The sequence below is a fragment of the Bombina bombina genome, chromosome 2 (genome assembly GCF_027579735.1).
Source record: "Bombina bombina isolate aBomBom1 chromosome 2, aBomBom1.pri, whole genome shotgun sequence".
Classification (NCBI taxonomy): Eukaryota; Metazoa; Chordata; class Amphibia; order Anura; family Bombinatoridae; genus Bombina; species Bombina bombina.
Window position 1 is genome coordinate 1160849497 of NC_069500.1, and position 26810 is coordinate 1160876306.

General features: G+C 37.9%; 1 protein-coding gene across 2 annotated transcripts in view; it reads right to left on the bottom strand.

The window, feature by feature from the left end:
- GLRA3 (glycine receptor alpha 3) overlaps positions 1-26810 on the bottom strand; it is a 450097-nt gene that overhangs the window by 204119 nt on the left and 219168 nt on the right. For both annotated transcript variants that reach the window (XM_053703842.1, XM_053703843.1), the window contains one exon: positions 7002-7225. In XM_053703842.1, the coding sequence (XP_053559817.1) occupies positions 7002-7225 (224 nt within the window). The remainder of the gene's footprint in view (positions 1-7001; positions 7226-26810) is intronic.

The following is a 26810-nucleotide window of genomic DNA, read 5'->3' on the forward strand; positions in this document are numbered from 1 at the left end:
ATCCAGAGAGGGTGGAGCTGAGAGACACACACATACTGATGATACAATTCCTCTACAAACCCCTGCAAGTAAACATCCTCCAGTGGCACAGACAAAACAAAACTGGACTCTGAACCTAGAGTTTATGGTTGCCAAGCAAGACAGACACCGGTAGTGTCTTTGCATTTTTATTACCAACAGAGCTTATGGGATCCTGACAGTTTGCCGCTCGAAAAAACCCTTCACAAGGTACATTGTGGTTTGTAAAGGGGTTAAGCAATTTAGGAAGTCCCTAATTAAAACTCTGCAGTATCAGCTCACACATAATTCGTAATAAACATTCGGCTAGATTATGAGTTTTGCGTTATGAGTGAAAAAGCATCGTTATAGCTCTTTTTCACCTACCGCTGGTATTACGAGTCTTGCAGGTTTATCTGTACCGCACACTTTTTTGGCCGTAACGCAACGTAACTACCGCAGCTTTCAATGGGACTTCCACAGTGCAGGTATTACAAGTTTGCCTGTCCGGCCAAAAAGTGAGCGGTACAGCCTATACTGTCAAGTTCCATACCGTAAACTGAAAGTCAGTAGTTATGGCTTTTATGTTACAAAGCTGTAGCATAAAACTCATAACTAAAGTGCTAAAAAGTACACTAACACCCATAAACTACCTATTAAATCCTAAACCGAGGGCCCTCCCACATCGCAAACCACTAAAATAAAATTATTAACCCCTAATCTACCACTCCCGACATCGCCATCACTCGTTAACCCCCTAAACCGCTGCACTCCTGCATCGTAAACACTAGTTAAATATTATTAACCCCTAATCTGCTGTCCCTAACATCGCCGCAACCTACATTACTGTTATTAACCCCAAATCTCTGCCACTATACTAAAGTTATTAACCCCTAAACCTAACTCTAACACCCACTTACTTTAATATAATTAAAATAAATCTAAATAAAAATGACTATCATTAACTAAGTAATACCTATTTAAACTAAATACTTACCAGTAAAATAAACCCTAAGCTAGCTACAATATAACTAATAGTTACATTGTAGCTATCTTACGGCCAGATTACGAGTTTTGCGGTAAGAGGGGTGCGGTGCTAACTTGCACGTTATTGTCACCACTCACTTACCTACAGTGCTGGTATTACAGGTTTTTATAAACTGCCGTTAAAATACAAGAAGTGAGCGTAGAGCAAAATTGAGCTCCATACCGCACTCCCATACCAGCGCTGCTTAAAGGGACAGTCTAGTCCAAAAAAAACTTTCATGATTCAGATAGGGCATGTAATTTTAAACAATTTTCCAATTTACTTTAATCACCAATTTTTCTTTGTTCTCTTGGTATTCTTAGTTGAAAGCTTAACCTAGGAGGTTCATATGCTAATTTCTTAGACCTTGAAGGCCGCCTCTTAAGAATGCATTTTAACAGGTCTTTCACCACTAGAGGGTGTTAGTTCATGTTTTTCATATAGATAACACTGTGCTCGTGCATGTGAAGTTACCTGGGAGCCATCACTGATTGGCTAAACTGCAAGTCTGTCAAAAGAACTGAAATAAGGGGCAGTCTGCAGAGGCTTAGATATAAGATAATCACAGAGGTAAAAAATATATAAATATAACTGTGTTGGTTATGCAAAACTAGGGAATGGGTAAACAAAGGATTATCTATCTTTTAAAACAATAACAATTCTGGTGTAGACTGTCCCTTTAAGTCAGCGGTGAGCTGGTTGTATGTGCTCGTGCACGATTTCGCCATAGACATCAATGGGGCTGAAAAAAGCCTAACACCTGCAAAAAAGCAGCGTAAAGCTCCGTAACGCAGCCCCATTGATTCCTATGGGGAAACTAAATTTATGTTAACACCTAACACCCTAACATGAACCCCTGAGTCTAAACACCCCTAATCTTACACTTATTAACCCCTAATCTGCCGCCCCCGACATCCCCGACACCTACATTATACTTATTAACCCCTAATCTGCCGCTCCGGACATCGCCGCCACTATAATAAACATATTGACCCCTAAACCACCGCACTCCCGCATCGCAAACAATAGTTAAATATTATTAACCCCTAATCTGCTGCCCCTAACATCGCCGCCACCTACCTATAATCATTAACCCCTAATCTGCCGCCCCCAACGTCGCCGCCACTATACTATATTTATCAACCTCTAAACCTAAGTCTAACCCTAACCCTAACACCCCTAACTTAAATATAATTAAAATAAATCTAAATAAAACCTACAATTAATAACTAAATAATTCCTATTTAAAACTAAATACTTACCTATAAAATAAACCCTAAGCTAGCTACAATATAACTAATAGTTACATTGTAGCTATCTTAGGTTTTATTTTTATTTCACAAGCAAATTTGTATTTATTTTAACTAAGTAGACTAGTTAGTAAATAGTTATTAACTATTTACTAGCTACCTAGTTAAAATAAATACAAAGTTACCTGTAAAATAAAATCTAACCTGTCTTACACTAACACCTAACCTTACACTACAATTAAATAAATTACATTAATTAAATACAATTAACTAAATTCCAAAAAACCCCCACTAAATTACTCAAAATAAAAAAGAAATTATCAAATATTTAAACTAATTACACCTAATCTAATAGCCCTATAAAAATAAAAAAAGCCCCCTAAAATAAAAAAACCCTAGCCTATAATAAACTACCAATGGCCCTTAAAAGGGCCTTTTGCGGGGCATTGCCCCAAAGAAATCAGCTCTTTTACCTCTAAAAAAACAATACAAACAACCCCCAACAGTAAAACCCACGACCCACACAACCAAACCCCCAAATAAAATCCTATCTAAAAAACATAAGCTCCCCATTGCCCTGAAAAGGGCATTTGTATGGGCATTGCCCTTAAAAGTGTTTTTAGCTCTTTTTCTGCCCAAACCCTAAGCTATAAATAAATCTCACCCAAAAAATCTAACACTAAACTCCAAAGATCCACTTACAGTTTTTGAAGACAGGACATCCATCCTCAATGAAGCCGGGAGAAGTCTTCATCCAAGCAGCAAGAAGTCTTCAACGAAGCCGGTAGAAGTCTTCATCCAAGCTGCAAGAAGTGGTCCTCCAGACGGGCAAAAGTCTTCATCCAGACGGCATCTTCTATCTTCATCCTTCCAACGCAGAGCGGCTCCATCTTCAAGACATCCGGCGCGGAGCATCCTCTTCTTTCCACGGCTCTTCAAGAATGAATTCTCCTTTAAATGACGTCATCCAAGATGGCATCCCTTGAATTCCAATCAGCAAATAGGATTGAGCTTGCACTCTATTGGATGATTGGAACAGCCAATAGAATGCGAGCTCAATACTATTGGCTGATTGGATCAGCCAATAGGTTTGAAGCTCTATCCTATTGGCTGATTGCATCAACCAATAGGATTTTTTCAACTTTAATTCCGATTGGCTGATAGAATTCTATCAGCCCATCAGAATTCAAGGGACACCATCTTGGATGACGTCATTTAAAGGAGAATTCATTCTTGAAGAGCCATGGAAAGAAGAGGATGCTCCGCGCCGGATGTCTTGAAGATGGAGCCGCTCTGCGTCGGACAGATGAAGATAGAAGATGCCGTCTGGATGAAGACTTCTGCCCGTCTGGAAGACCACTTCTTGCCGTTTGGATGAAGACTTCTCCCGGCTTCGTTGAGGATGGATGTCGGGTCTTCAAAAACTGTAAGTGGATCTTCGGGGTTAGTGTTAGGTTTTTTTAAGGCTTTATTGGGTGGTTTTAAAACTTAGGGTTTGGGCAGAAAAAGAGCTAAATGTCCTTTTAAGATCAATGCCCATACAAATGCATTTTTCAGGGCAATGGGGAGCTTAGGTTTTTTTTAGATAGGTTTTTATTTGGGGGGTTTGGTTGTGTGGGTGGTGGATTTTACTGTTGGGGGGTTGTTTGTATTATTATTTTTTTCAGGTAAAACAGCTGATTTCTTTGGGGCAATGCCCCGCAAAAGGTCCTTTTAAGGGCCATTGGTAGTTTATTGTAGTCTAGGTTTTTTTTTATTTTTTTTTGGGGGGGGGGCTTTTTTATTTTGATAGGGCTATTAGATTAGGTGTAATTAGTTTAAATATTTGATCATTTCTTTTTTATTTTGTGTAATTTAGTGGATTTTTTTGTAATTTAGTTAATTGTATTTAATTAATGTATTTTATTTAATGGTAGTGTAAGGTTAGGTGTTAGTGTAAGACAAGTTAGGTTTTATTTTACAGGTAACTTTGTATTTATTTTAACTAGGTAGCTAGTAAATAGTTAATAACTATTTACTAACTAGTCTACTTAGTTAAAATAAATACAAACTTGCTTGTGAAATAAAAATAAAACCTAAGATAGCTACAATGTAACTATTAGTTATATTGTAGCTAGCTTAGGGTTTATTTTACATGTAAATATTTAGTTTTAAATAGGAATTATTTAGTTAATGATAGTAATTTTTATTTAGATTTATTTAATTATATTAAAGTTAGTGGGTGTTAGGATTAGGGTTAGGTTTAGGTTTAGGGGTTAATAACTTTAGTACAGTGGCGTCGACGTTGGGGGAGGCAGATTAGGGGTTTATAAGTGTAGGTAGGTGGCAGCGACATTGGGGGCAGCAGATTAGAGGTTAATAAGTGTAATGTAGGTGGTGGCGATGTTGGGGGCGGCAGATTAAGGGGGTTTAGACTCGGGTTTATGTTAGGATGTTACGTGTAAACATAACTTTTGTTTTCCCTTTTGGAATCAATGGGGCTGCGTTATGGAGCTTTACGCTCCTTTATTGCAGGTGTTAGGCTTTTTTTAGCCGGCTCTCCCCATTGATGTCTATGGGGAAATCGTGCAGAAGCACATAAAACCAGCTCAAAGCACGGTATGGAGTTCAATTTTGCTCAACGCTGCAATATTGCTTGCTAACGCCGGGTTTATGAAAACCTGTAATAGCAGCGCTATAGGGAGGTAAGCGGTGGAAATAACTTGCAAGTTAGCACCGAGCCACTCATAATGCAAAACTCATGATCTAACCGATTGTTAACAACGAATAATAAAAAAGTCCACTGTCTATAACATTTGGCTCATTTCAGTCCAGGATTTATTGGAGTAAAAATGCATTACACACATGCTGTATCTGTCTTTGCACAGCGATGTACAAGGTATGTTGCACTTTTACTCTAACAAGTCCAGCTCTGAAATTAGCCGAATGCCAGACTGCTGTTATTTTCACCATTCTTTTAACTAGCAACTAACAAATGTGGAAACAATGCACATATATAGCAGAAAACACTTTTTTCAAATGTTTTCATATGATATTTGGATTTATCCTATTCACGAGCCTCGGCCATTTAACCAATTTTGAATTGCCTTTTAAAGGAAGACATAAACATGTAAAAACAAAATTCTCTAATCTGTTAGAGCATTTTAATATTGCACTATTGTTTGCAAATAACTCATTATTTATCCCAGCAAATGGTTTAAACACATAGCTAAAGTCAGCTCCAGAGCAAGCAGAAATGCACTAGTGGGATCTAGCTGAACACATCTGTTGAACCAATGACTAGAGGCATACAGTAAGTGGTTTCAATAGTGATGTCATGTTTTACTTTGCATATGTTTTGCTTACAACAATGTATGTAAAAACCCCTGAGATATTGTTTGCAAAAGCTAAAAAAAGGATGTGTATAGCATTTTTGTGTTTAAACCATTGTAAATAAAAATAAAAACAATTAAACAGATATGTCCTCATTTACTACACACATAATTCAGGTGTTCTTATTAAAGGTTCTGCACATTGAAATTTATACTATAATCGCGTTTGTACGTCCATCACCGTCGTAGTTGAGCGCGCAGCTGTGTGTGTCACCGTCTGTAACGATCTTCTGCTGGTGCCGGTGGGAGGAGTGGGTGGAAGGTGTGTGGCGGGTGGGCGGATCAGCAGCGAAGGGGAGGGAGTGGGAGAGCCCTAACCTACAGAAATTAAAGGAACAGGGAGGGATGGGGCAGCTTCACTACAGAAAAGGGGTTTGGGGGTGCGTGGGGTGGGACTAAATGGTGATCCCGGGAGGGGGGAGGTGGTGGGTCCACTACACTACAGAATATATTTTTTTAAAAGAATAAAAAAAGGGTGTTATAGGTACTGGCAGACAGTTGCCAGTACCTTAAATGGCAGCAATAGTTAGGGGGGGGTAGAGAGCTGTTTGAGGGGGATCAGGGACAGAGGGATAGGGACAGAGGGATAGGGACAGAAAGATAGGTAGAGGGACAGAGGTATAGAGACAGAGGGACAAGGACAGGGGGACAGGGACAGAGAGATAGGGACAGAGGAATAGGGACGGGATAGGGATAGGCGGATAGGGACAGGGACAGAGGGTTAGAGGGATAGGGACAGAGGGACAGGGACAGAGGGATAGGGACAGAGGGATAGGGATAGATGGATAGAGACAGAGGGATAGGGACAGACGGATAGGGACAGAAGGATAGGGAAAGAGGGATAGGGAAGTGATAGGGATAGGTGATAGGGACATAGGGATAGGGACAGAGGGACTGGGGCAGAGGGAAAGGGACAGAGGGATAGGGACATAGGGACAGGGAGAGAGGGACAGGGACAGAGGGATAGAGGGATAGGGACAGAGGGATAGAGGGATAGGGACAGAGGAATAGAGATAGAGGGATAGGAACAGAGGAATAGGGACAGGGGGATATATACAGAGGGATAGGTACCGGGATAGAGGGATAGGGATAGAGGGACAGGGGCAGATGGATAGTAACAGAGGGATAGGGATAGAAGGATAGGTATATTTATTTCATTAAACATTTTGGCCCATATACACAGGCTTTACCACTAGTAGAAATTAAAGTAAAACAAAAACGAAAACTGAGTTGAATAAAAAGTTTTCATACAACAAACTGTAATGTACTTTAATAGGGCCATAGTTTCATCACAATATTCCTGCAGATATAAATAATATATATATGTTTTTGCTACAATAAATTACTTTAACATACCTTATGGAATATAGAACATTCCCATCTCTCCAGATTCTTAGAAGTTTATTGTCAGTTGTAACTTCATGAAAATTAGCACCTTTTTCATTGGCAAAAAATAAATCAGGTTTCCAAATGGAATCCAACATAGAAGGATCTAAATCTAAGGAGTCGTCTGGATATTCACTGTAGGCAAGACGTGGGTCATTCCACTTTTGTCTCAAAAAGATATTTAGTCTGTAATCCTGTATGAAAAAAAACAATGTTTGTCAAATTTCTGTATCTGTACAGATGTATCAAACATCACTGCGCATCAGACAATATTAATTATGACTTCTACAGATGAAGCAACTGTTATTGCAGCTGCTGGATGTAAGTAAACGCATCAGTAGGTATATTAAAAATGTATCAGGTTCTTATAAAAAGGAAGATGAGATGAGGCATTGAATTAATTATTTCTTTGTTCTGTCTAAAAATAGGGTTTTTCAAATACAAAAACAAAAATCAGCTTTCTATGTCTGGGTTGTGTGAAGGCCTGTACTTCATCAATATATATATATGTGGGAGGTTTCCCTAAAAGCCAATGAGCTGATAAACAATATCACTTGTAAACAAGCATGCATATTCCTTATAGTTATATTTAATATAACTCGAAATTTCAAGCCCAAAGCTACTAGCCAGCCCAAAATGTTACTCGCCACTTTTAATCCCACCCACACCACACCCACTAACCCCCCCATTATTTGCATATGTTTAGCCAATTTGAAACACATTATTGTACAGTCATTGTTTTAGTTTTATATATAAAAAAATAATAATGATACATACAGTAATACATTAACAAATGTAAGTGCATAGCAGTTAGCAACATCAACTAGGGTTCTGGAAAAGACAACAGCTGGACAGAAAAAGGAAGTTGTTGAACTGAGAAAAAGCAAATAGTATTGATATTAAAATTTAATGTGAGATCATATCAGACCTGGAAAATTGTCTCATCTATCTTTCTCCCCTCCCTCTTCTCTTTAATCTCTCTTTTTACCCCCTCCCTTCTCTCTCAGGCTATATCTTCTCTTTACACTCTCTCTCTTCATTTTTTTTTCTCTCTACTCTTTCTTAACGCTATCTTTTTCTCCACTTTCACTTTTTCTCTCCAATCTCTCTCTGCCCCTGTTTTCCTTCTCAGAAGCACTAGTCTAAGATCTAATGGGGTCCCTATAGCCCTAGAGAAATAACATATCCTTGCTCTTTTTTTATAATATCCCTTTAGATAATATTTGTAGGCATTCACTCACTACCTTTCACTCACCACTTTTAAATTTCCACTCGCCAATGGCTAGTGGGCTAGTGGAAATTTTGAGCGCTGGTTATAATTTAAGTTGAATTAACTTTTAATTTACTGTTTATCATGCTTCATTTCTGCTCCTTAGATGTTCCTTTAATTGGCTAATATCCGCATACTACACATATTTGTTTACTTAACCCCTTAACGCCCGAGGACGTGCAGGGTACGTCCTCTAAAGGATGTCAGTTAACGACCAAGGACGTACCCTGCACGTCCTCGGTGTGGAAAGCAGCTGGAAGCGATCCTGCTCGCTTCCAGCTGCTTTCCGGTTATTGCAGCGATGCCTCGATATCGAGGCATCCTGCAATAACACTGTCTGGCCATCCGATGCAGAGAGAGCCCACTCTGTGGCCCTCTCTGCACCGGACATCGATGGCCGGTATCGTTGGTGGGTGGGAGCCGACTTGGGAGGCGGGTGGGGCGGCCATCGGTGAGTTGCGTAAGGTGGAGGGGGGCGTGATCGGAAGCGGAGCCGACGGGGGCGCGCACGGGCGCGCGCGCGTGCACGGGGGGGTGGCGGGCGGTGCGCGTGCACGGGGCGGGGAGCGGGTGGGAACCGCTACACTACAGAAAAAAAGTTAAAGAAAAGTTAAAAAAAATTAAATAAACTTTTTTTTTTTAACCATCTAAGGGATCTGGAAGGGGTGGGGGGTTGGTCTTGGGGGGGGGGAAGCTACACTACAGAAAAGGGACATTTTTTATTTAAAAAAAGCATTTTTTTCACTAAACTGGGTACTGGCAGACAGCTGCCAGTACCCAAGATGGCGCACATTAAGTCAGAGGGGGAGGGTTAGAGAGCTGTTGAGTGGGGGATCAGTGAGGTTGGGGGCTAAGGGGGATCCCTACACAGAAGCATATGTAAATATGCTAACAAAAATGCACAAAAAAGCCCAAATATACCTTTTATTTTAGTACTGGCAGAGTTTCTGCCAGTACTTAAGATGGCGGGGACATTTGTGGGGTAGGGAGGGGAAGAGAGATGTTTGGGAGGGATCAGGGGGTCTGATGTTTCAGGTGGGAGGCTGATCTTTACACTAAAGCTAAAATTAACCCTGCAAGCTCCCTACAAGCTACCTAATTAACCCCTTCACTGCTAGCCATAATACACGTGTGATGCGCAGCGCCATTTAGCAGCATTCTAATTACCAAAAAGCAACTCCAAAGTCATATATGTCTGCTTATTTCTGAACAAAGGGGATCCCAGAGAAGCATTTACAACCATTTGTGCCATAATTGCACAAGCTGTTTGTAAATTATTTCAGTGAGAAACCTAAAATTGTGGAAAAATTTTACGTTTTTTTTTTAATTGATCGCATTTGGCGGTGAAATGGTGGCATGAAATATACCAAACATGGGCCTAGATCAATACTTGGGGTTGTCTACTACACTACACTAAAGCTAAAATTACCCCAAAAAGCTCCTTACATGCTCCCTAATTAACCCCTTCACTGCTGGGCATAATACACGTGTGGTGCGCAGTGGCATTTAGCGGCCTTCTAATTACCAAAAAGCAATGCCAAAGCCATATATGTCTGCTATTTCTGAATAAAGGGGATCCCAGAGAAGAATTTACAACCATTTATGCCATAATTGCACAAGCAGTTTGTAAATAATTTCAGTGAGAAACTGAAAGTTTGTGGAAAAAATTTGTGAAAAAGTGAACAATTTTTTTGTATTTGATCGCATTTGGCGGTGAAATGGTGGCATGAAAGTATACCAAAATGGGCCTAGATCAATAATTTGGGATGTCTTCTAAAAGAAAAATATATACATGTCAATGGATATTCAGGGATTCCTGAAAAGATATTAGTGTTCTAATGTAACTAGCGTTAATTTTGAAAAAAAAAAGGTTGAAAATACAAAGTGCTACTTGTATTTATGGCCCTATAAGTTACAAAAAAATGCAAAGAGATGTAAACATTGGGTATTTCTAAACTCAGGTACAAAATTTAGAAACAATTTAGCATGGGTGTTTTTTGGTGGTTGGTAGATATGTAACAGATTTTTGGGGGTTTCAAAAGTTAGAAAAAGTGTGTTTTTTTCCATTTTTCCTCATATTTATAATTTTTTTTATAGTAAAATGATAAGATATGATGAAAATAATGGTATTTTTAGAAAGTCCATTTAATGGCGAGAAAAACGGTATATAATATGTGTGGGTACAGTAAATGAGTAAGAGGAAAATTTCAGCTAGACACAAACACACCGCAGGAAATGTAAAACTTGCGTTGGTCCCAAACGGACAGAAAATGGAAAAGTGCTCTGGTCACTAAGGGGTTAAACATACTGAATATTTTCACATACCTCTTACTACCTTCTTGCTGGAATCCTAAATTATATGCAAAAACAAGTACCATGTAGGAATTCATCTAAATAAAAAATCATATTGATCATTTAGGGCTAGATTCCAAGTGGAGCACAAACAATTTTGCAGGTTTTTTTCGCAATTGTTTGCGCTTTTTTTAAATTGTGCTCAATATTACAAATTGAGCAAAATCACGATTGCGCTAGCGAAATTGCGATTTACTGCTAGAAATCCTTACACAAAGAGCTGTGGTTAACTTTTTACTGTGAATACAAAGTTGCACGAAACACATCAAAAATACATTACAAAGTACACTTACACGCATAATAACACTGTCTAATAAAAATTAATTTAAAAAATTAAGACTCAAAGATATGAAATCTCAGGTGTTAGAAAGAAAAAAACAGGAAAAGGGCTTTTACTATACATACTCTAAATATGGATATGTATGTATAACAGTAGGGGGCATATCTATCAAGCTTCGTACGGAGCTTGAAGCCCCGTGTTTCTCTGGCGAGCCTTCAGGTATTCCTATATATTATATTATTATATATAGCATATATATATACAGCATATCTGTATATATCTTTACGTATATATAATCATCTTTATATATAGTTATACATAAATATTTGTTTAAAAAAAACATCAAATATATGTAGAAAGATTTAGTTATGAATAAATAGAACATATTCCGTTATGTAAATAACATGGGAATATGAAATATTCATATTTTCATGTCGGGTTAGCACTATTGCGAGTATGTTATGGTGTTTCCTCAAGAAAGTGGGGTGTTTTTCTCCATTAACTTCTATGGGGGAATGCGTAAACACGATCGTGATTTTCAATTTTCGTCTTTTTGCGCGTCTGGTTACCGCTGCAGAAAAAAAAAAGTTTACTTTCAACTTGTTATACCAGTGCAAACTGACTAACAGTTCTGGGTTGCCTGAGGTTCACTACCTCTTAGTTTGCAGACACGTTAAGAAGGAACAGTTGTATGTCATTGTCAGTAAAACGACCAAGACACTGCATAAATAGCTACATACTGTAAATGCTGGACTATGTATAAATGCTGAGATTTGATGACCCTTTTGATTGCATGATGATCACAAAAGATGACGCGATAATAATGTTTTGTTTCAAAGAGGGGAGTCCACTATCTGAAATGGGAAGTTTTGTGGTTGCATCTATTGTAAGTAATTAATTAGTAGCCATTTAGTTGCTTTTTTATATATATATATATATATAATTAGGAGGAATACACATATAATAGAAACAGAAGTGAGGATTGGAAGAGAGAACTAGATAGAGTCCAAAATGATAAACACCCAAAGGAAAACACATATGAAGAGTCAGGAACATATAACCATATAAAGAGTGCTACAGGGAGGGCAAAAAAAAGAAAGTAGCAGAAGGACAGTTCAAAAAGAAAGAAAAAGAAGACATAGGAATTTTCAAGAACACAGATATTAACATGATATCTGAAAGCGAAAGCTTACGGATTAACACGTGAAAGCATAACGTATCACACGTATTTACTAAAAGATCTTAAAGCTTCTCAAATACGGTATTAAATATATTTTAATCAGTAAAGGGTTTATTTGCCTGAAGGCTACGGTTAAATAAACTAGGACTCATAATTAGGTTCCTGTTATGATGGAATGACTTATGTAGATTAAATTAGATATTTCTTATTCTTTAAATGAAAATGTATACTAGTAGTATATCATAATGCTGCAGCATCTGCTGTTTCTTCTCCCATGCTGATTGTTGTACTAGGGGCCCAAAAGTAATCACCAGCCCCGGGCATCATTCGCTGCCAGCAGATGTTGTCTGTTTGCCACCCTTGAAGATCACACTATCAAAGTCAACTGAAACTATTATATTTCTATTCCCAACATGGAACTGTCAGCAACTAATGATATGATAGCTTAGCGGTACTGCATCAAACAAAGTATCTCACAAGTTTCCGCTAATGCTAAAGTCAATCTAGGTGTCTTTTGTTTTGGGTAACACAGTGGTACCTCAGTGACCAATCATACATCATTTCATATAGATAATGATTTATAATGAATATTTGCATGGTCTGTAGTGTCTTGCTATAAGCCTAGTTTTCATTTAAGCCTGATAAAAAATGTTGTGCTACTCTTTCAATAAGATGTATTCATTAGGTATTTAAAATATCATATTAGTTAATTTAATTGAAATATTTTTTAAAGATATATGAAACCCAATTTTTTTCTTCCATGATTCAGATAGAGTATGGGATTTTAACCCCTTAAAGGGACAGTTTACTCAAAAAATTTCTCCCTTTTAATTTGTTCCCAATGATCCACTTTACCTGCTGGAGTGTATTAAATTGTTTACAAGTAGCTCCTTTACCCTTATATTGGCATTTGAAATTGTTGATTTAGCCTGTGGTATCCCCACCTATTCTGAAAGTTTGTGGCCGCGCGTACCAGCTATTGATAAGCTTTGTAAACACAGCCAGCAGAAGAAATTACACTCCCAGTGTGATATAGCAGAGATAAGGTAATAAAATGTTGATTTTCCATTGTTCTCTCCAAGTACTGGTGATTGTTTTAAGGACAGATATAAGATAAAGAAGTAGGTATATGACACAATGTGATACAGCAATGAGATCTGATTATACCTACAAGCTCAACCCATTTTATTAGGTTGTGGCTTCAAAACACAAAATCAGAGCTTTAATATACAGAAATAAACCTTAAAAAGCTAATTTTCATACATTTTTACTCTGCAGTTGGTAAAAAAAGCAATTGTAAACATCATTAAGGGAAAACTATTTTACAGTATACTGTCCCTTTAAGGACCATAGCATTATTTTTTACATTTCTGTGGTGTTTGTGTTTAGCTGTAATTTTCCTCTTACTCATTTACTGTATCCACACATATTATATTTTTATATATTTCTCGCCATTAATTGGACTTTCTAATTATACCATTATTTACATCATAGCTTATAATTTAGTATAAATTTTTTTATAAAATATTATTAAAAAATTGAAAAAAACACTTTTTCTAATTTTGACTGCCCAAAATCTTTTACACATCTACAACCACCAAAAAACACCCATGCCTAAATAGTTTCTAATTTTGTCTTGAGTTTAGAAATACCCAAATGTTTACACGTTCTTTGCTGTTTTTGCAAGTTATAGGGCAATAAGTACAAGTAGCACTTTGCTATTAACAAACCATTTTTTTTTCAAAATTATCGATAGTTACATTGGAACACTGATATCTGTCAGGAATCCCTGAATATCCCTTGACATCTAGATATTTATTTTTTAGTAGACAACCCAAAATATTGATCTAGGCCCATTTTGGTATATTTCATGCCACCATTTCACTGCCAAATGCGATCAAATAAAAAAAATAGTTCAATTTTTCACAAACTTTTAACCAAACTTTATGTTGCTCACTGAAATTATTTACAAACAGCTTGTGCAATTATGGCACAAATGCTTGTAAATGCTTGCAAACAAAGTGTATAGACGCAGTATAGCTGCGTCCGGAACGGGACCGGTGAATCTCTGTGAAATCCTCCAATGCCAGGAGCTGGCAGAGTGCCGTAGCCTGCGATCTGATCCAAGACCCGCACAGTGCTACACCGAAATAGGAAGGCTGAGCGCCAGATAAAATATAAAAAGAAAAAATACTTTAATGAAAAATGAATATATAAAATACAAGATAGGCATGACAGCAAGACAAGGGAGGGAAGAAAAACAGAGGCTTGTAAATGCTTCTCTGAGCTCCCCTTTGTTCAGAAATAGCAGGCATATATGGCTTTGGCATTACTTTTTGGTAATTAGAAGGCCGCTAAATGTCGCTGCGCACCGTACGTGTATTATGCCCAGCAGTGAAGGGGTTAACTAGCAGGGCGGATTGGGCAGCCGGGATACCGGAAAAATCCCGGTGGGCCGCGGCCCGCAGCTCAGCTGGGCTGGCCTGGGCTCCAGCTGCTGCAGTAGAGCAGAGCAGTGCCAGCAATTAATTAGCAACCAATTTTTTTTTATGTGATCGTTACATTATCATATCATCATTGCAAATGTGTAAGTATGGGCTAAGACTGAGCGCTACTTGACTGTGTGTCTGTCTGACTGCTTATAGGCTAAGAGCGGCACGCTTAGTGCTGGCGCTGCGCTACTAGATTGTGTGTGTCACACTGTGTCTGAGTTACTTTTACCAATACATCCCCCTCCAGCTCCGGCCATAACGCAACCTAGTAGGCTACCTCCGCAAGCCAATCAGCTCGAGTCTGTGTCTGAGTCACTCAGTCACAGCTCAAGGTCTGGACTGTCACTTCACTGGATGAAATTGCGGGGGTGGACGCAGGCAGGCCCCGCTTGAACGGTCGTTAGCATCACTGACTCCCGACACATGACATAGAGTAGGGAGCCTGCTCAGCCTGGGAGCGTCAGTTAGACCAGTGCAAATTGGGATGGAGGCCCTGTGGGGGTCACGTGTGGGAGGGACAGATCACAGACGATGATGTGTCACGGCAGGACAGTAGCAAAGATTCAAGAAGTAAGTGGGGTAAACTGTGGGTTACATTAAGTCAGGATTTGAACCCCACCAGTACTCCACCAGCTCACTGTGCGATGCACTATTGCAGCTGCATATAAATAAGTAAGTAATTAATTGTATTCCAGTTTTAAAAATAATCAATAGTATTTACCTAAGTAAAAAGTAATGATTATGTTTTTGGCATTCTATATAGAGTTAGTGTACTACTAAGTTGCTGTATGAGTTTACTCTACTCAGCCATTTCATAAAACACCCCCCCACTAATTTCATATATATTAATTCAGAGTAATTAAGTTAGATTGTCACAACTTATTTGGATAAAACAAACTATAATGTGAGTTTAGTGGCTGTTCCGTATTTTAAACAAAACAACCAACTAAAATATACTGTGTCCCTGCATTAGTTTATAAAAAATAATACTGTGTCCCTGAATTGTGTGTTATAAATAATATACTGTGTCCCTGGCAGTTAGTAGTTTTAGGTAGAAATATATACTGTGTCCCTTAAATTGGGGTGTTGTATGAAATTATACTGTGTCCTTACACTGGGTGTATAAAATATGTATGTATATTTGTATGTGTGTATACATGTGTGGTGTGTGTGTATATTTGTATGTGTGTATACATGTGTGATGTGTGTGTATTTGCGTGTGTGTGTGTATATATATATATATATATATATATATACACACAGTATATACTGTAGTGTGTGGTGTGTTTGTGGCAGTTTGGTTTAGTATGGTCTGTGTGTGTTAGTGTGTCTGTGTGTGATCAGAGTGTCAGTGTCTGTGTGTGTCCCTCATTGATTGTGCTTGTTAGTGTCTCGGTGGGTGTGTTAGTGTGTGTTTATTAATATATAGTTTGTCTGAATATTAGTGTGTGTTAGTGTGTCAGTGTTTGTTTTAGTGTGTATGTGTGTTTAGGGTGTTAGTGTGTCTGTTTGTCAGAGTTTCTGCAAAAATAGACCAACCAAAATCTTCGGCTACTGGCCCATGAAGCCCCAAAACTGGAACTGACCGCTGGTGGGGGAGATCAGTGGGCGGGGGGGGGGGCGGTTCTGGGCTGGTCTTCAAAATTTTCCAGGGCTGCTTTGATTTCCCAGTCCGGCCCTGTTAACTAGGGAGCTTGTAGGGCGCTTGTAGGGTTAATTTTAGCTTTAGTGTAGTAGACAACCCAAAGTATTGCTCTAGGCCCATTTTGATATATCTCATGCCACCATTTTACCGCCAAATTCGATCAAATAAAAAAAATTGTTCACTTTTTCACTAACTTTGGGTTTCTCACTGAAATTATTTACAAACAGCTTGTGCAATTATGGCACAAATGGTTGTAAATGCTTCTCTGGGATCACCTTTGTTCAGAAATAGCAGACATATATGGCTTTGGCATTACTTTTTGGTAATTAGAAGACCGCTAAACGCCGCTGCGCACCACACTTGTATTATGCCCAGCAGTGATGGGGTTAATTAGGTAGCTTGTAGGGCGCTTGAAGGGTTAATTTTAGCTTTAGTGTAGACACATCCCACCCCCTGATCCCTCCCAAACAGCTCTCTTCCCTCCCCCACCCCAAAATTGTCCCCGCCATCTTAAGTACTGGAAGAAAGACTGCCAGTACTAAAATAGAGGTTTTTTTTTGTTTGTTTTTTTAAACATATTTTGCTGTGTAGGATCCCCCCCCCTTAGCCCCCAACTTCCCTGATCACCCCAAAGAGCTCTCTAACCCTCCCCCACTAACTATTTGCCTCCCTGCAGCTGCTCCCACCCAACAACGATCAGCACCATCGCTGGTGTGCCCAAAAAAGGTATTGTAGTGTTGCCTCAATATCGAGGCATCACTGCAATACCTTGAAAACGCCTGGAAGTGATCAGGATCGCTTCCACCGATTGAAACCCCTAAGGACGTACAGGGTACGTCCTTGGTCGTTAACTGACCTTTTTTGTAGAACGTACCCTGTACGTCCTTGGTCGTTAAGGGGTTAAACAATTTTTAAATTTCCTTTTGTTATCAATTTTTCTCTTGGTATCTTTTGTTGAAAAACAGGAACATATGCTTAGGAGACGTCCCATTTCTGAAGCACTATATGGCAGCAGTTTTGCAAGAATGTTATTTATTTGTAAGAGCACTAGATGGCAGCACTATTTAGTGCCATATATTGCTTCACATGCCTACCTAGGTATCTCTTCAACACAGAATATCCTGGGAATGAAGCACATTTTGTAATAGAAGTAAATGGAAACTTTTTTTAAATTGTATGTTATGTCTGAATCACAAAATAACATTTTTGGGTTTCATATCCCTTTAAATGAAATGTTATATTTTCATTAGTTAAAATGAAGTGTTCACAAAAAGTGGCTTTTTATTTAGCCGTTACCTGCATATTGTTTCCTGCAGGACGTTAGCGGCATATTGTATCATGCTGGCCACTCCCTTCGATTGCTATAAAGTCCCACTATTCCTAAACTGACTATGCTTTACTGGATGCCCTGCCAACCATCTCCTGATATTGCAAATGTGTACATCATCAAGTCCCAAAAGTAACTCAATATAAAATTATGAATAATTCATTTATTAAAGTTCTTTAGGTAGAAGAATGTATTCTATTTATTCTTAAATAAATATTTCTACAAATATCTGATGCTTTTTTGGTAAAATATATATCTGTACCTATATATTTATAAGGTTATATATATATAGGTATAGATATATACATATATATATATATATATATATATATATATATAGGTACATCTATTTAAACATAGTTAGAACATATTCCCCTATGGGAAGATCAGTGGTATGGGAAATATTTACTGTAAATACACAGTTAAATAATTTATTAAATGTAATATTGCATAATTATGATGCTTCATGTTTTCAGCTACTTGACTGCAAAGGGCTCCAATGCACTATTATATATGTCTATATATACAGTATGTATACATATGTATTTATGTGTTTATATGTGTATATATGTCTGTAAATACATATAAAGAAATATAAATACATATGTAAACACAGCTATACAAATATATATTTATATATACATAAATATATATATATATATATATATATATATACATATCCATCTTTAGACATGTAGATGTATGTATTTGTATGCTAAAAACACTTGAGACCTCATATAACTTTTGTTTGTAATCTTTTTTTTTTTAATCTTTATTTATTAGTTGGTGTTAATATGAGTGTAACTGTACATTTTAATGTCTTTTAATGTGTTTTGTGCCACTTTTTATTCAAGTGTAACAGTTAAGCAGAGCTCTGAGGTTGTGCTATTCCGACGACTGCTAAATTCTATTGTGCTCGAGCAAAAATGTTTTAACAACTTGTAATATGTGTGCTATTTCCGAAGCACACAAACACCCCTTATCGCATGCCCGCAACAGGTAACGTGCTACTCGTAATCTAGCCCAAAGTGTTTAACGTCCCCTTAAATTTTACAATTAAGGAGCCGATTTATGAAAGTGCGAGCGGACATGATACGTAGCGTATCATGTCCGCAGCACATCGATAAATGCCGACAGCATACGCTGTCAGCATTTATCATTGAACAAGCAGTTCTGGTGAACTGCTTGTACAATGCGGCCAATTCGCTAGCAGGAGGTGTCAATCAACCAAATCGTATTCGATCGGGTTGATTTCTGTCTGCGGCGTCAGAGCAGGCGGACTAACTTCTGTTTCCGGCGAGCCTGAAGCCTCACGCGGAAACAGGGGCATCAAGCCCCATTCAGAGCTTGATAAATGGGCACAAAGGACTTTCTTAACATAAGTATGTTGATTTCTTAAAATAAATATGATTGTAGAGATGCATTCAAAATGATCATGTTGTTTATATTTAACTCACCAGATGCATAAAAAAGAATATAAGTGCCAACCTGTTAAACCACAAAAGGACATAGACAAATGGGACTGTCAGAGAAATACTTTTTTTCCCCAAGTAATTGCTAAACCTATAGCTAGCAGGGTGGGGCCTATTTAACAAAGGTCTGCCGGACCTGATCTGACAGTGCGGATCAGGTCCGGCAGACCTCGCTGAATGCGGAGAGTAATACGCTCTCTGTATTCAGCATTGCACCAGCAGCTCTTATGCGGTTTCCGGCGAGCCTGAAGGCTTGCGTGGAAACAAGGACATCAAGCTCTATTCCGAGCTTGATAATTCGGCCCCTATGTCTCTATAATCAATTTTTCAGAAAAATATGCACATTTTTTGGTAAGAGATATTTTGGAGCTTTGAAAGCTCTGGATCTCAGGTTTGAATATTCTTTGTTTAGTTGGCTCTCTATAAACTTCTATGAATAGTAAAGCATTTTAAAAGGAAAAAAAAAAACAATTTCCTAGATATGAAATACAGCACATGATGACAAATAGTAGAATATCACAAGTGGGCGCTGTAATATGCTACACTACAGCAAGGGTATATCATAAAAGCATTGTCAGAAACAATAATGTAAAACACATCTGCATGTTATGAAGGCAGATTTGGCCACAATTATCAATCATCTGTTCCTGATTTTAAAATGGTTTGAAATATTTGCATTGAAGTAGACCTGTATTTTTATAATACATAGGCAGCAGTAACATAACATATGCTAAGAACAAAAGATTAATGTAATAAAATATGTATAAGATAGGGAATAGGGAATGAAACAAAATAAAATATAACCCCGCTGTCTAATCTCAGTGAGCCTGATCTTGCCATTAAGCTCAATGTAACACGCTCCAGTGCTAGGCAAAACTGAGAATTAAAAAAAAGTGCTTTTTCATATTCACATCAGGGGTACAATTTATTAAGATGCGGGCAGACATCATTTAACAATCATTTAACATTACACAAATGCTTGTGTAATGCCGCCCCCTGCAGATTCACGGCCAATTGGCCGCTAGCAGGGATGTCAATCATCCCGATAGTATCTGATCAGGATGATTGCTGTCCGCTGCCTCAGGTGGCACATAAGTTAAGGATCAGTGGTCACAGCATGTTAAATTGGACCCTTATAATCTAGATTCGCTTTGAGTCAATGCTGAAATTTGTAATTTCTATGTTTTTCCTGCATTTATTGTTGTCTTTAATTTTTAAACTTGACTTAAAAGAAACTTAGGAGCCGAATTATCAAGGGCCGAATTGCCCTGAATACACCTGTTTCCGTGTGAACCTTTGGGCTCGCCGGAAATAGGAGTTAAGAAGCAGCGGTCTTAAGACCACTGCTCCTTAACTCGACCGCCGTCTCTGAGGCTGCGGACATCAATCCGCCTGATCGCATACGATCGGGTTGATTGACACTCCCTGCTAGTGGCCAACTGGCTGCGAATCTGCAGGGGGCGGCATTGCACAAGCAGTTCTAGTTTCTAGCGTATGCTGTCGGCATTCAGCGATGTCTGGCGTACATGATACGCTACAGTATTCAAAAGCTAATGAACATTTTGGAAATCATTTTCTGACAATGGACAAATATTAATTGCAGCTACAGACCAGTTACAACAAGAAAAGCTGATAGTTTTCTCTATATTTACAATTTTTTTTTTTTTTATTAAAGGAAGTCCATTACGTTAAAAAAATATTGAGAATTTAGAAAACTGGAAAAATGAATGTTCAGGATTTTATTTGAAATAGGAATTAATTTAACACTGTATAAATGCCCATTCCTTAGGAATAAGGAATTATAATCATTGTTTTTGTCTGCTTTCGTAATAAAATACAAATACATTTTTATTATTTTTAGTCAGATATATATTGTGTAATCCAGCTTCTAAGGGAATTCAAATTCCCAGTAAAGGGCGAAAGAGCAGTCAGTTTGAGGGCTTGTTTGTAGACCTCTTCCTTATAGCCAAAGAGCTATCACTGTCCTTTTTCTGTTTGTAGCTTTGCAATGCATGTTTATAATAGAGTAATTATTCCCAACCCTTTTATAATCCGTCTACAATCCATGGGGAATCACAAAGCTACTTTTCTAAATTCAAAGTCAAAGATAAAATGATATGACACCAGTGGCCTCTTCATGATATGAATAAGTTCAAATGTCTTTCTGTAGTAGTAGGAGAAGTAAAGACTAATACAATGGAAGATAGTAACAAAATGTTTTATTTATTGTAGACAAATATGGGGTGTGTTATATATAAATAAAAAGATAATTTTTTTTTATAAATGGACTTTTTTTTTTGTTAGAAAAAAAAATAGCTTGTATAAATGCCTGAATAATTTATATTTAAAGAGACATATAAACATTTTTTTCTTTAAAAGGGATACTAAACCCATTTTTTTTCTTTCATGATTCACAAAGAGCAGGCAAATTTAAGCAACTTTCTAATTTCCTCCTATTATCAATTTTTATTTGTTCTCTTGCTATCTTTATTTAAAAAGCAGGAATGTAAAGCTTAGGAGCCAGCTCATTTTAGGTCCAGCACCCTGGATATTGCTTGCTTATTGGTGGCTACATTTAGCAAACCAATAAGCAAGCATAACCCAGATCTGAACCAAAAATTATCGGGTTCCTAAGCTTTACATTCCTGCTTTTTAATTAAAGATAGCAAGAGAATGTTGAAAATAGGAGGAAATTAGAAAGTCAAAAGGAGCTAGAGCGAGGCGCCCTAGGGAGGTGCGCTTGTACGGAGCGTAGAGAAATCACCAGGTGAAGGCATATCTTGGATAGGGAAGATATGGAAGTAAATCCTGTGGGAGACAGAAAAAGAGAGGCACCAAATAGAATAGTATCGCCAAGGACAATGATAGCAGAGGACAACAGAGGACAACTCCCCCATGAGTACCTACTCACAAGAACAGTGGCACAACCGGAGTGCCGAACAGCGCAGATCGGGCTAAACAGAGTCGCCCGACAGACTCGCCAAGACGTCACAGGTAAGGTCACGAGATGTCAGATGGCCGATCCGATCCAAAGGAATCCTGGATACTCTGTGGTCACCAATCCACCAGAGGGGTGTGTGGGGGGACGGTAGGCACCCTACCTCGAGAGGGTTTATACACCGTCAACCCGAGGAAACAGATGCAGTGTGATGGAGTAATAGAGCAGGCGTTATATGGGAAAGACTATTTATTAAAAGTTCATAAAAACACAGCAAAGCGCTTCTCAGCTAGATAAAGCCGTTTCATCAGCCTGTAAAAGTAACTAACACCTCTTGCTCTATATAACTAATTGGTTAACCAATTAAAGGACAGTATTACACCTCCCAAAGATAAGACTGCAGACTAAGGAGTCTCGTCCAATCACAGGAGGATATACTAATAATCAGAACATAATAGCAATAACATTGTAATGAAACAGGGTAAAAAATATACAATGCAATTGTCGCAATACCAAGTATATACAAAGAGGCCATTTGTAAAACCAAAATATTAAATAAATCTCGGAAGATAAATTAGATAAAACATGACATCATCACACTAATCAAACATCCCTAAATTTATAATATTAAAAACTCTAGCTTCTAATATCATGCATTTGTTTATCCATAAGATATAACAATATTTGAATATGCACATCTAGTGCATAGCCACTGTGAGTGAGTTAAGTAAACAACAAACTAATAATATTGTGCCCAACAGCTGATACATAAATTGATAACATGGATGGGAAATATAAAAGTAAACAGACCAATTAGTATAACCCACGATTTCGGCTCAAAAAACACAAGTATAATCAAACAAGTGTAAAATATAACCCCAGAATATTTGTGTACATTCATCATGCATATGCAATATATTATGGAAGACTCATGCATTTTTATTCTAAAATGTGGGGTCTCGAAAAAAGACTGGCAATAGGGGATCATAGCAACCTCAGTAGAAATTAACTATATGGCCTCTAACTATATATTACTCAAGATCATACTGGGCAGATCTATTAGTACTAAACCCTAGGTAGGGAGCAATAACAAAAAATCCGAATTATCTGTGAGTAAAATTATATTAAATATATAATATGAAAGGTAGAAAATAGAGAGGGTGGTAACAATGGCAGACCCACAACAGTCATGGACCAGGGACATAGATAAACATCACAAACCTAGGGACAAGACACCATCAAATGGCCCATCTAATCAAAACATAAGAGTGTGTGGAGTATAGCCATATGTGGCCAGGCAAAGAGAGACCAACAGGATGCAGCAGCGCCCAGAGTTATTGGAATGCAGCTAGGTCAATATTTAGATTCAGACCAGCAGGATGCAAGCTCTTGAGCACCTGGATCCAGTAAGTCTCTTTCTGCCTGAGCCTAGACAACCTATTATATAAGTGGGATCTAGGAACAAATTCAATCATAACAATTGAAAGACAACCAGTTGCTCCATTATGTTGGAAGTTGCAGTGTCTGGAGACACTATGATTTTTAAGATTATTTTTCATATTGCGTTGGTGCTCAGACCATCTGGTGCTGAGTCTCCTGCAAGTGCGACCAACGTACTGTATCCCACAGACACATGATAGCAAATATACAACATAATGCGAGGCACAGGATATGTGACCAATGATAGAATATTGCTTTCCAGTCACATTAGATTGAAATGTCTGTTTATTATGTGCAATATGAACACACAGCTTACATCTGCTGACTACACATCTAAAAGAGCCAGAAGAAGACCCTTTTGGCCCAATTGGGGTGGAAGTATTGGTCCTTTTATGTTTTACTATCTTGCTAGGGGCCAAAATAGCCTTTAGATTAGGTGCTCTTTTGAACACAATCTTCAGTTTAATCCCTATTAGACTCCCCAAAATGGGATCTTTACTTAGAATACCCCAATGTTTCTTGATGATTTGTTTTATCAAATGATGGTGACAGTTGAATTGGGTAATAAACAGGGCATGGTTCTCATTAATATTGGATTCTGCCTCATTCTTCTTATTAAGTTTAAGAAAGTAATCCTCCCTATTATCAAATTTAGCTCTTCTATAGCTGCTGTCAATGATATGAGATGGATATCTCTTTTCATTGAACCGTTCCTTAAGGATCAAGCTTTGAGCCTCATAATCCGAAAGTGTACTGCAATTGCAGCATATACGTTTAAACTGGCCATAGGGCACGTTACGTTTCCACAGATAGTAGTGGTTACTTGTAAAATCTAGATAGCTGTTACAATCTATTGTTTTAAAATATTTAGTACTTGTAACCTTCCTATTGTCAAATTTTAGTTTAAGATCCAAAAAGACAACAGTCTAATGGTCTATAGAGCTGGTAAGGACAAGTCCCTTGTCATTGACATTGAGATGCTCCACAAAATGATTAGCAGAGGCCAGATCCCCCCTCCAAACGAAAATCAGATCATCAATATACCCCCCATAGAATACCAGGTTCGCCCCGTATGCAGGGTCATAGATGTAGAGCTGCTCAAATGACCCCATATACAAGTTAGCATAACTAGGGGCAAACCTGGTACCCATGGCGGTCCCCCTAGTTTGAAGAAAAAACTCGTCCTGAAACAAAAAATAATTATGGCTAAGAATAAAACATATAAGCTGTAAAATGAATTCACATTGCTTCTCAGGAAGCTAAAGATCTTGTTGTAAATATTCAGACACCGCCATAATACCCAAATGGTGAGGAATATTTGAGTACAGTGCCTGTACATCACAGGTGATCCATAATAGATCAGAAGTGATAGTCAAAGATTTGATTATACTTGTGTTTTTTGAGCGGAAATCAAGGCTAATACTAATGGGTTTGTCTGCTTTTATATTTCCCATCCATGTTATCAATTTATGTATCAGCTGTTGGGCACAATTTTATTAGTTTGTTATTTACTTAACACACTCACAGTGGCTATGCACTTGATGAGCATATTTGAATATTGTTATATCCTATGGATAAACAAATGCATGATATTAGATGCTAGAGTTTTTAATATTATCCATTTTAGGGATGTTTGATTATTGTGATGATGTCATGTTTTATCTAATTTATCTTCCGAGATTTATTTAATATTTTGGTTTTGCAAATGGCCTAATTGTATTGTATATTTTTTACCCTGTTTGATTACAATGTTATTGCTATTATGTTCTGATTTATAGTATGGTTATTTGCTATGTTCTGATTTTTTTATATGATATATGCTATGTTTTTAAAAGTTTAGGTCCATTTCGATGGGCGGCGTGGCCACACACCCCTTCCAGGGTAGTTGTATATCCTCCTGTGATTGGACGAAACTCCTTAGTCAGCGGTCTTACCTTTCAGAGGTGTGTGTTGTTACTTTCCTTTGCTTGGTTAACCGATTAGTTATAAAGAGCAAGAGGTGTTATTTACTTTTACAGGCTAATGAAACGGCTTTATCTAGCTGAGAAACGCGTTGCTGTGTTTTTCTGGACTTTTAATAAATAGTCTTTTCCATATAACGCCTGCTCTATTATTCCATCCCACTGCATCTGTTTCCTTTGGTTAACGGTGTCTAAACCCTCTCAAGGTAGGGTGCCTACCATCCCCCCACACACCCCTCTGGTGGATTGGTGACCACGGAGTATCCGGGATTCCTTTGGATCGGTTCGGCCATCTGACACCTCGTGACCTTACCAGTGACGTCTTGGCAAGTCTGTCTGTGGGGCGACTCTGTTTAGTCCTGATCTGCGCTGCTCGGCACTCCAGTTGTGCTGCTGTTCTTGTGAGTAGTTACTCATAGGGGGGGTTGTCTTGTGCTATCGTTGTCCTTGGCAATACTGTTCTATTTGGCACCTCTCTTTTTCTGTCTCCCACAGGATTTACTTCCAGGAAATTAAAAAGTTGCTTAACATTGCATGCTCTATCCAAATCATGAAAGAAAAAAATTGGCTTCAGTATCCCTTTAATGATAAAGGTACAGCATACAATTAAAAAAAACTTTCCAATTTTCTTCTATTATCAAATTTGCTTCATTCTCTTGGTATGCTTTGTTGAAGGAGCAGCAATGCGCTAATAAAAGCTAGCTGAACACATTGGGTGAACCAATGACAAGAGGCATATATATGCAGCCACCAATCAGCAGCTGTCTTCCAGTAGTGCATTGCTGCTCCTGAGCCTTTCTAGATATACTTTTTAACAAAGGATACCAAAAGAATGAAGCTAGCTAGTTAAAAGCAGTAAGTTGTTTAAAATTGCATGCTCTATCTAAATCATGAAAGTTTTATTTTTACTAATCTATTGCAAATCCTTTTCATCTGGCTCCAACTGATGAGTGATTGTCTGTGCAAGAATGATCTTGGTCAATTTAATAAAAAAGCCCCCATAATATTCAGATATAAACTTAAGTATTCTAATTGTATCCTAAAACACCTTACCATTATCATATAACTCCAAAAAAAACACCTTTCTCTCTCTTTTCTTTACAGTACTCAAATAGGTCTGGACTAAAATTACCTACAGAACACCAATTCTGCTCATACTTTAAAGAGTTCAGTTTTGACTTTAGTAAATAACTGCTGAGAAACATTCTTATTTTACAACAAAAGATTTGTGTGGATAGAAAATTCAGACAAAAAGAACTGTAGTCTGAGGGTAGGTACTATAAAAAGCTGTAGTACGTACCTGAGCCTGAATGAGGCCAATGGTGCAGACCCTTACATGGAAATAGCACAAAATTCAAAAAGAGAGAGGCAGAATAATATGAGTGAAATTATTCTACCAAAAAGACAGGGAATTCAGCACTC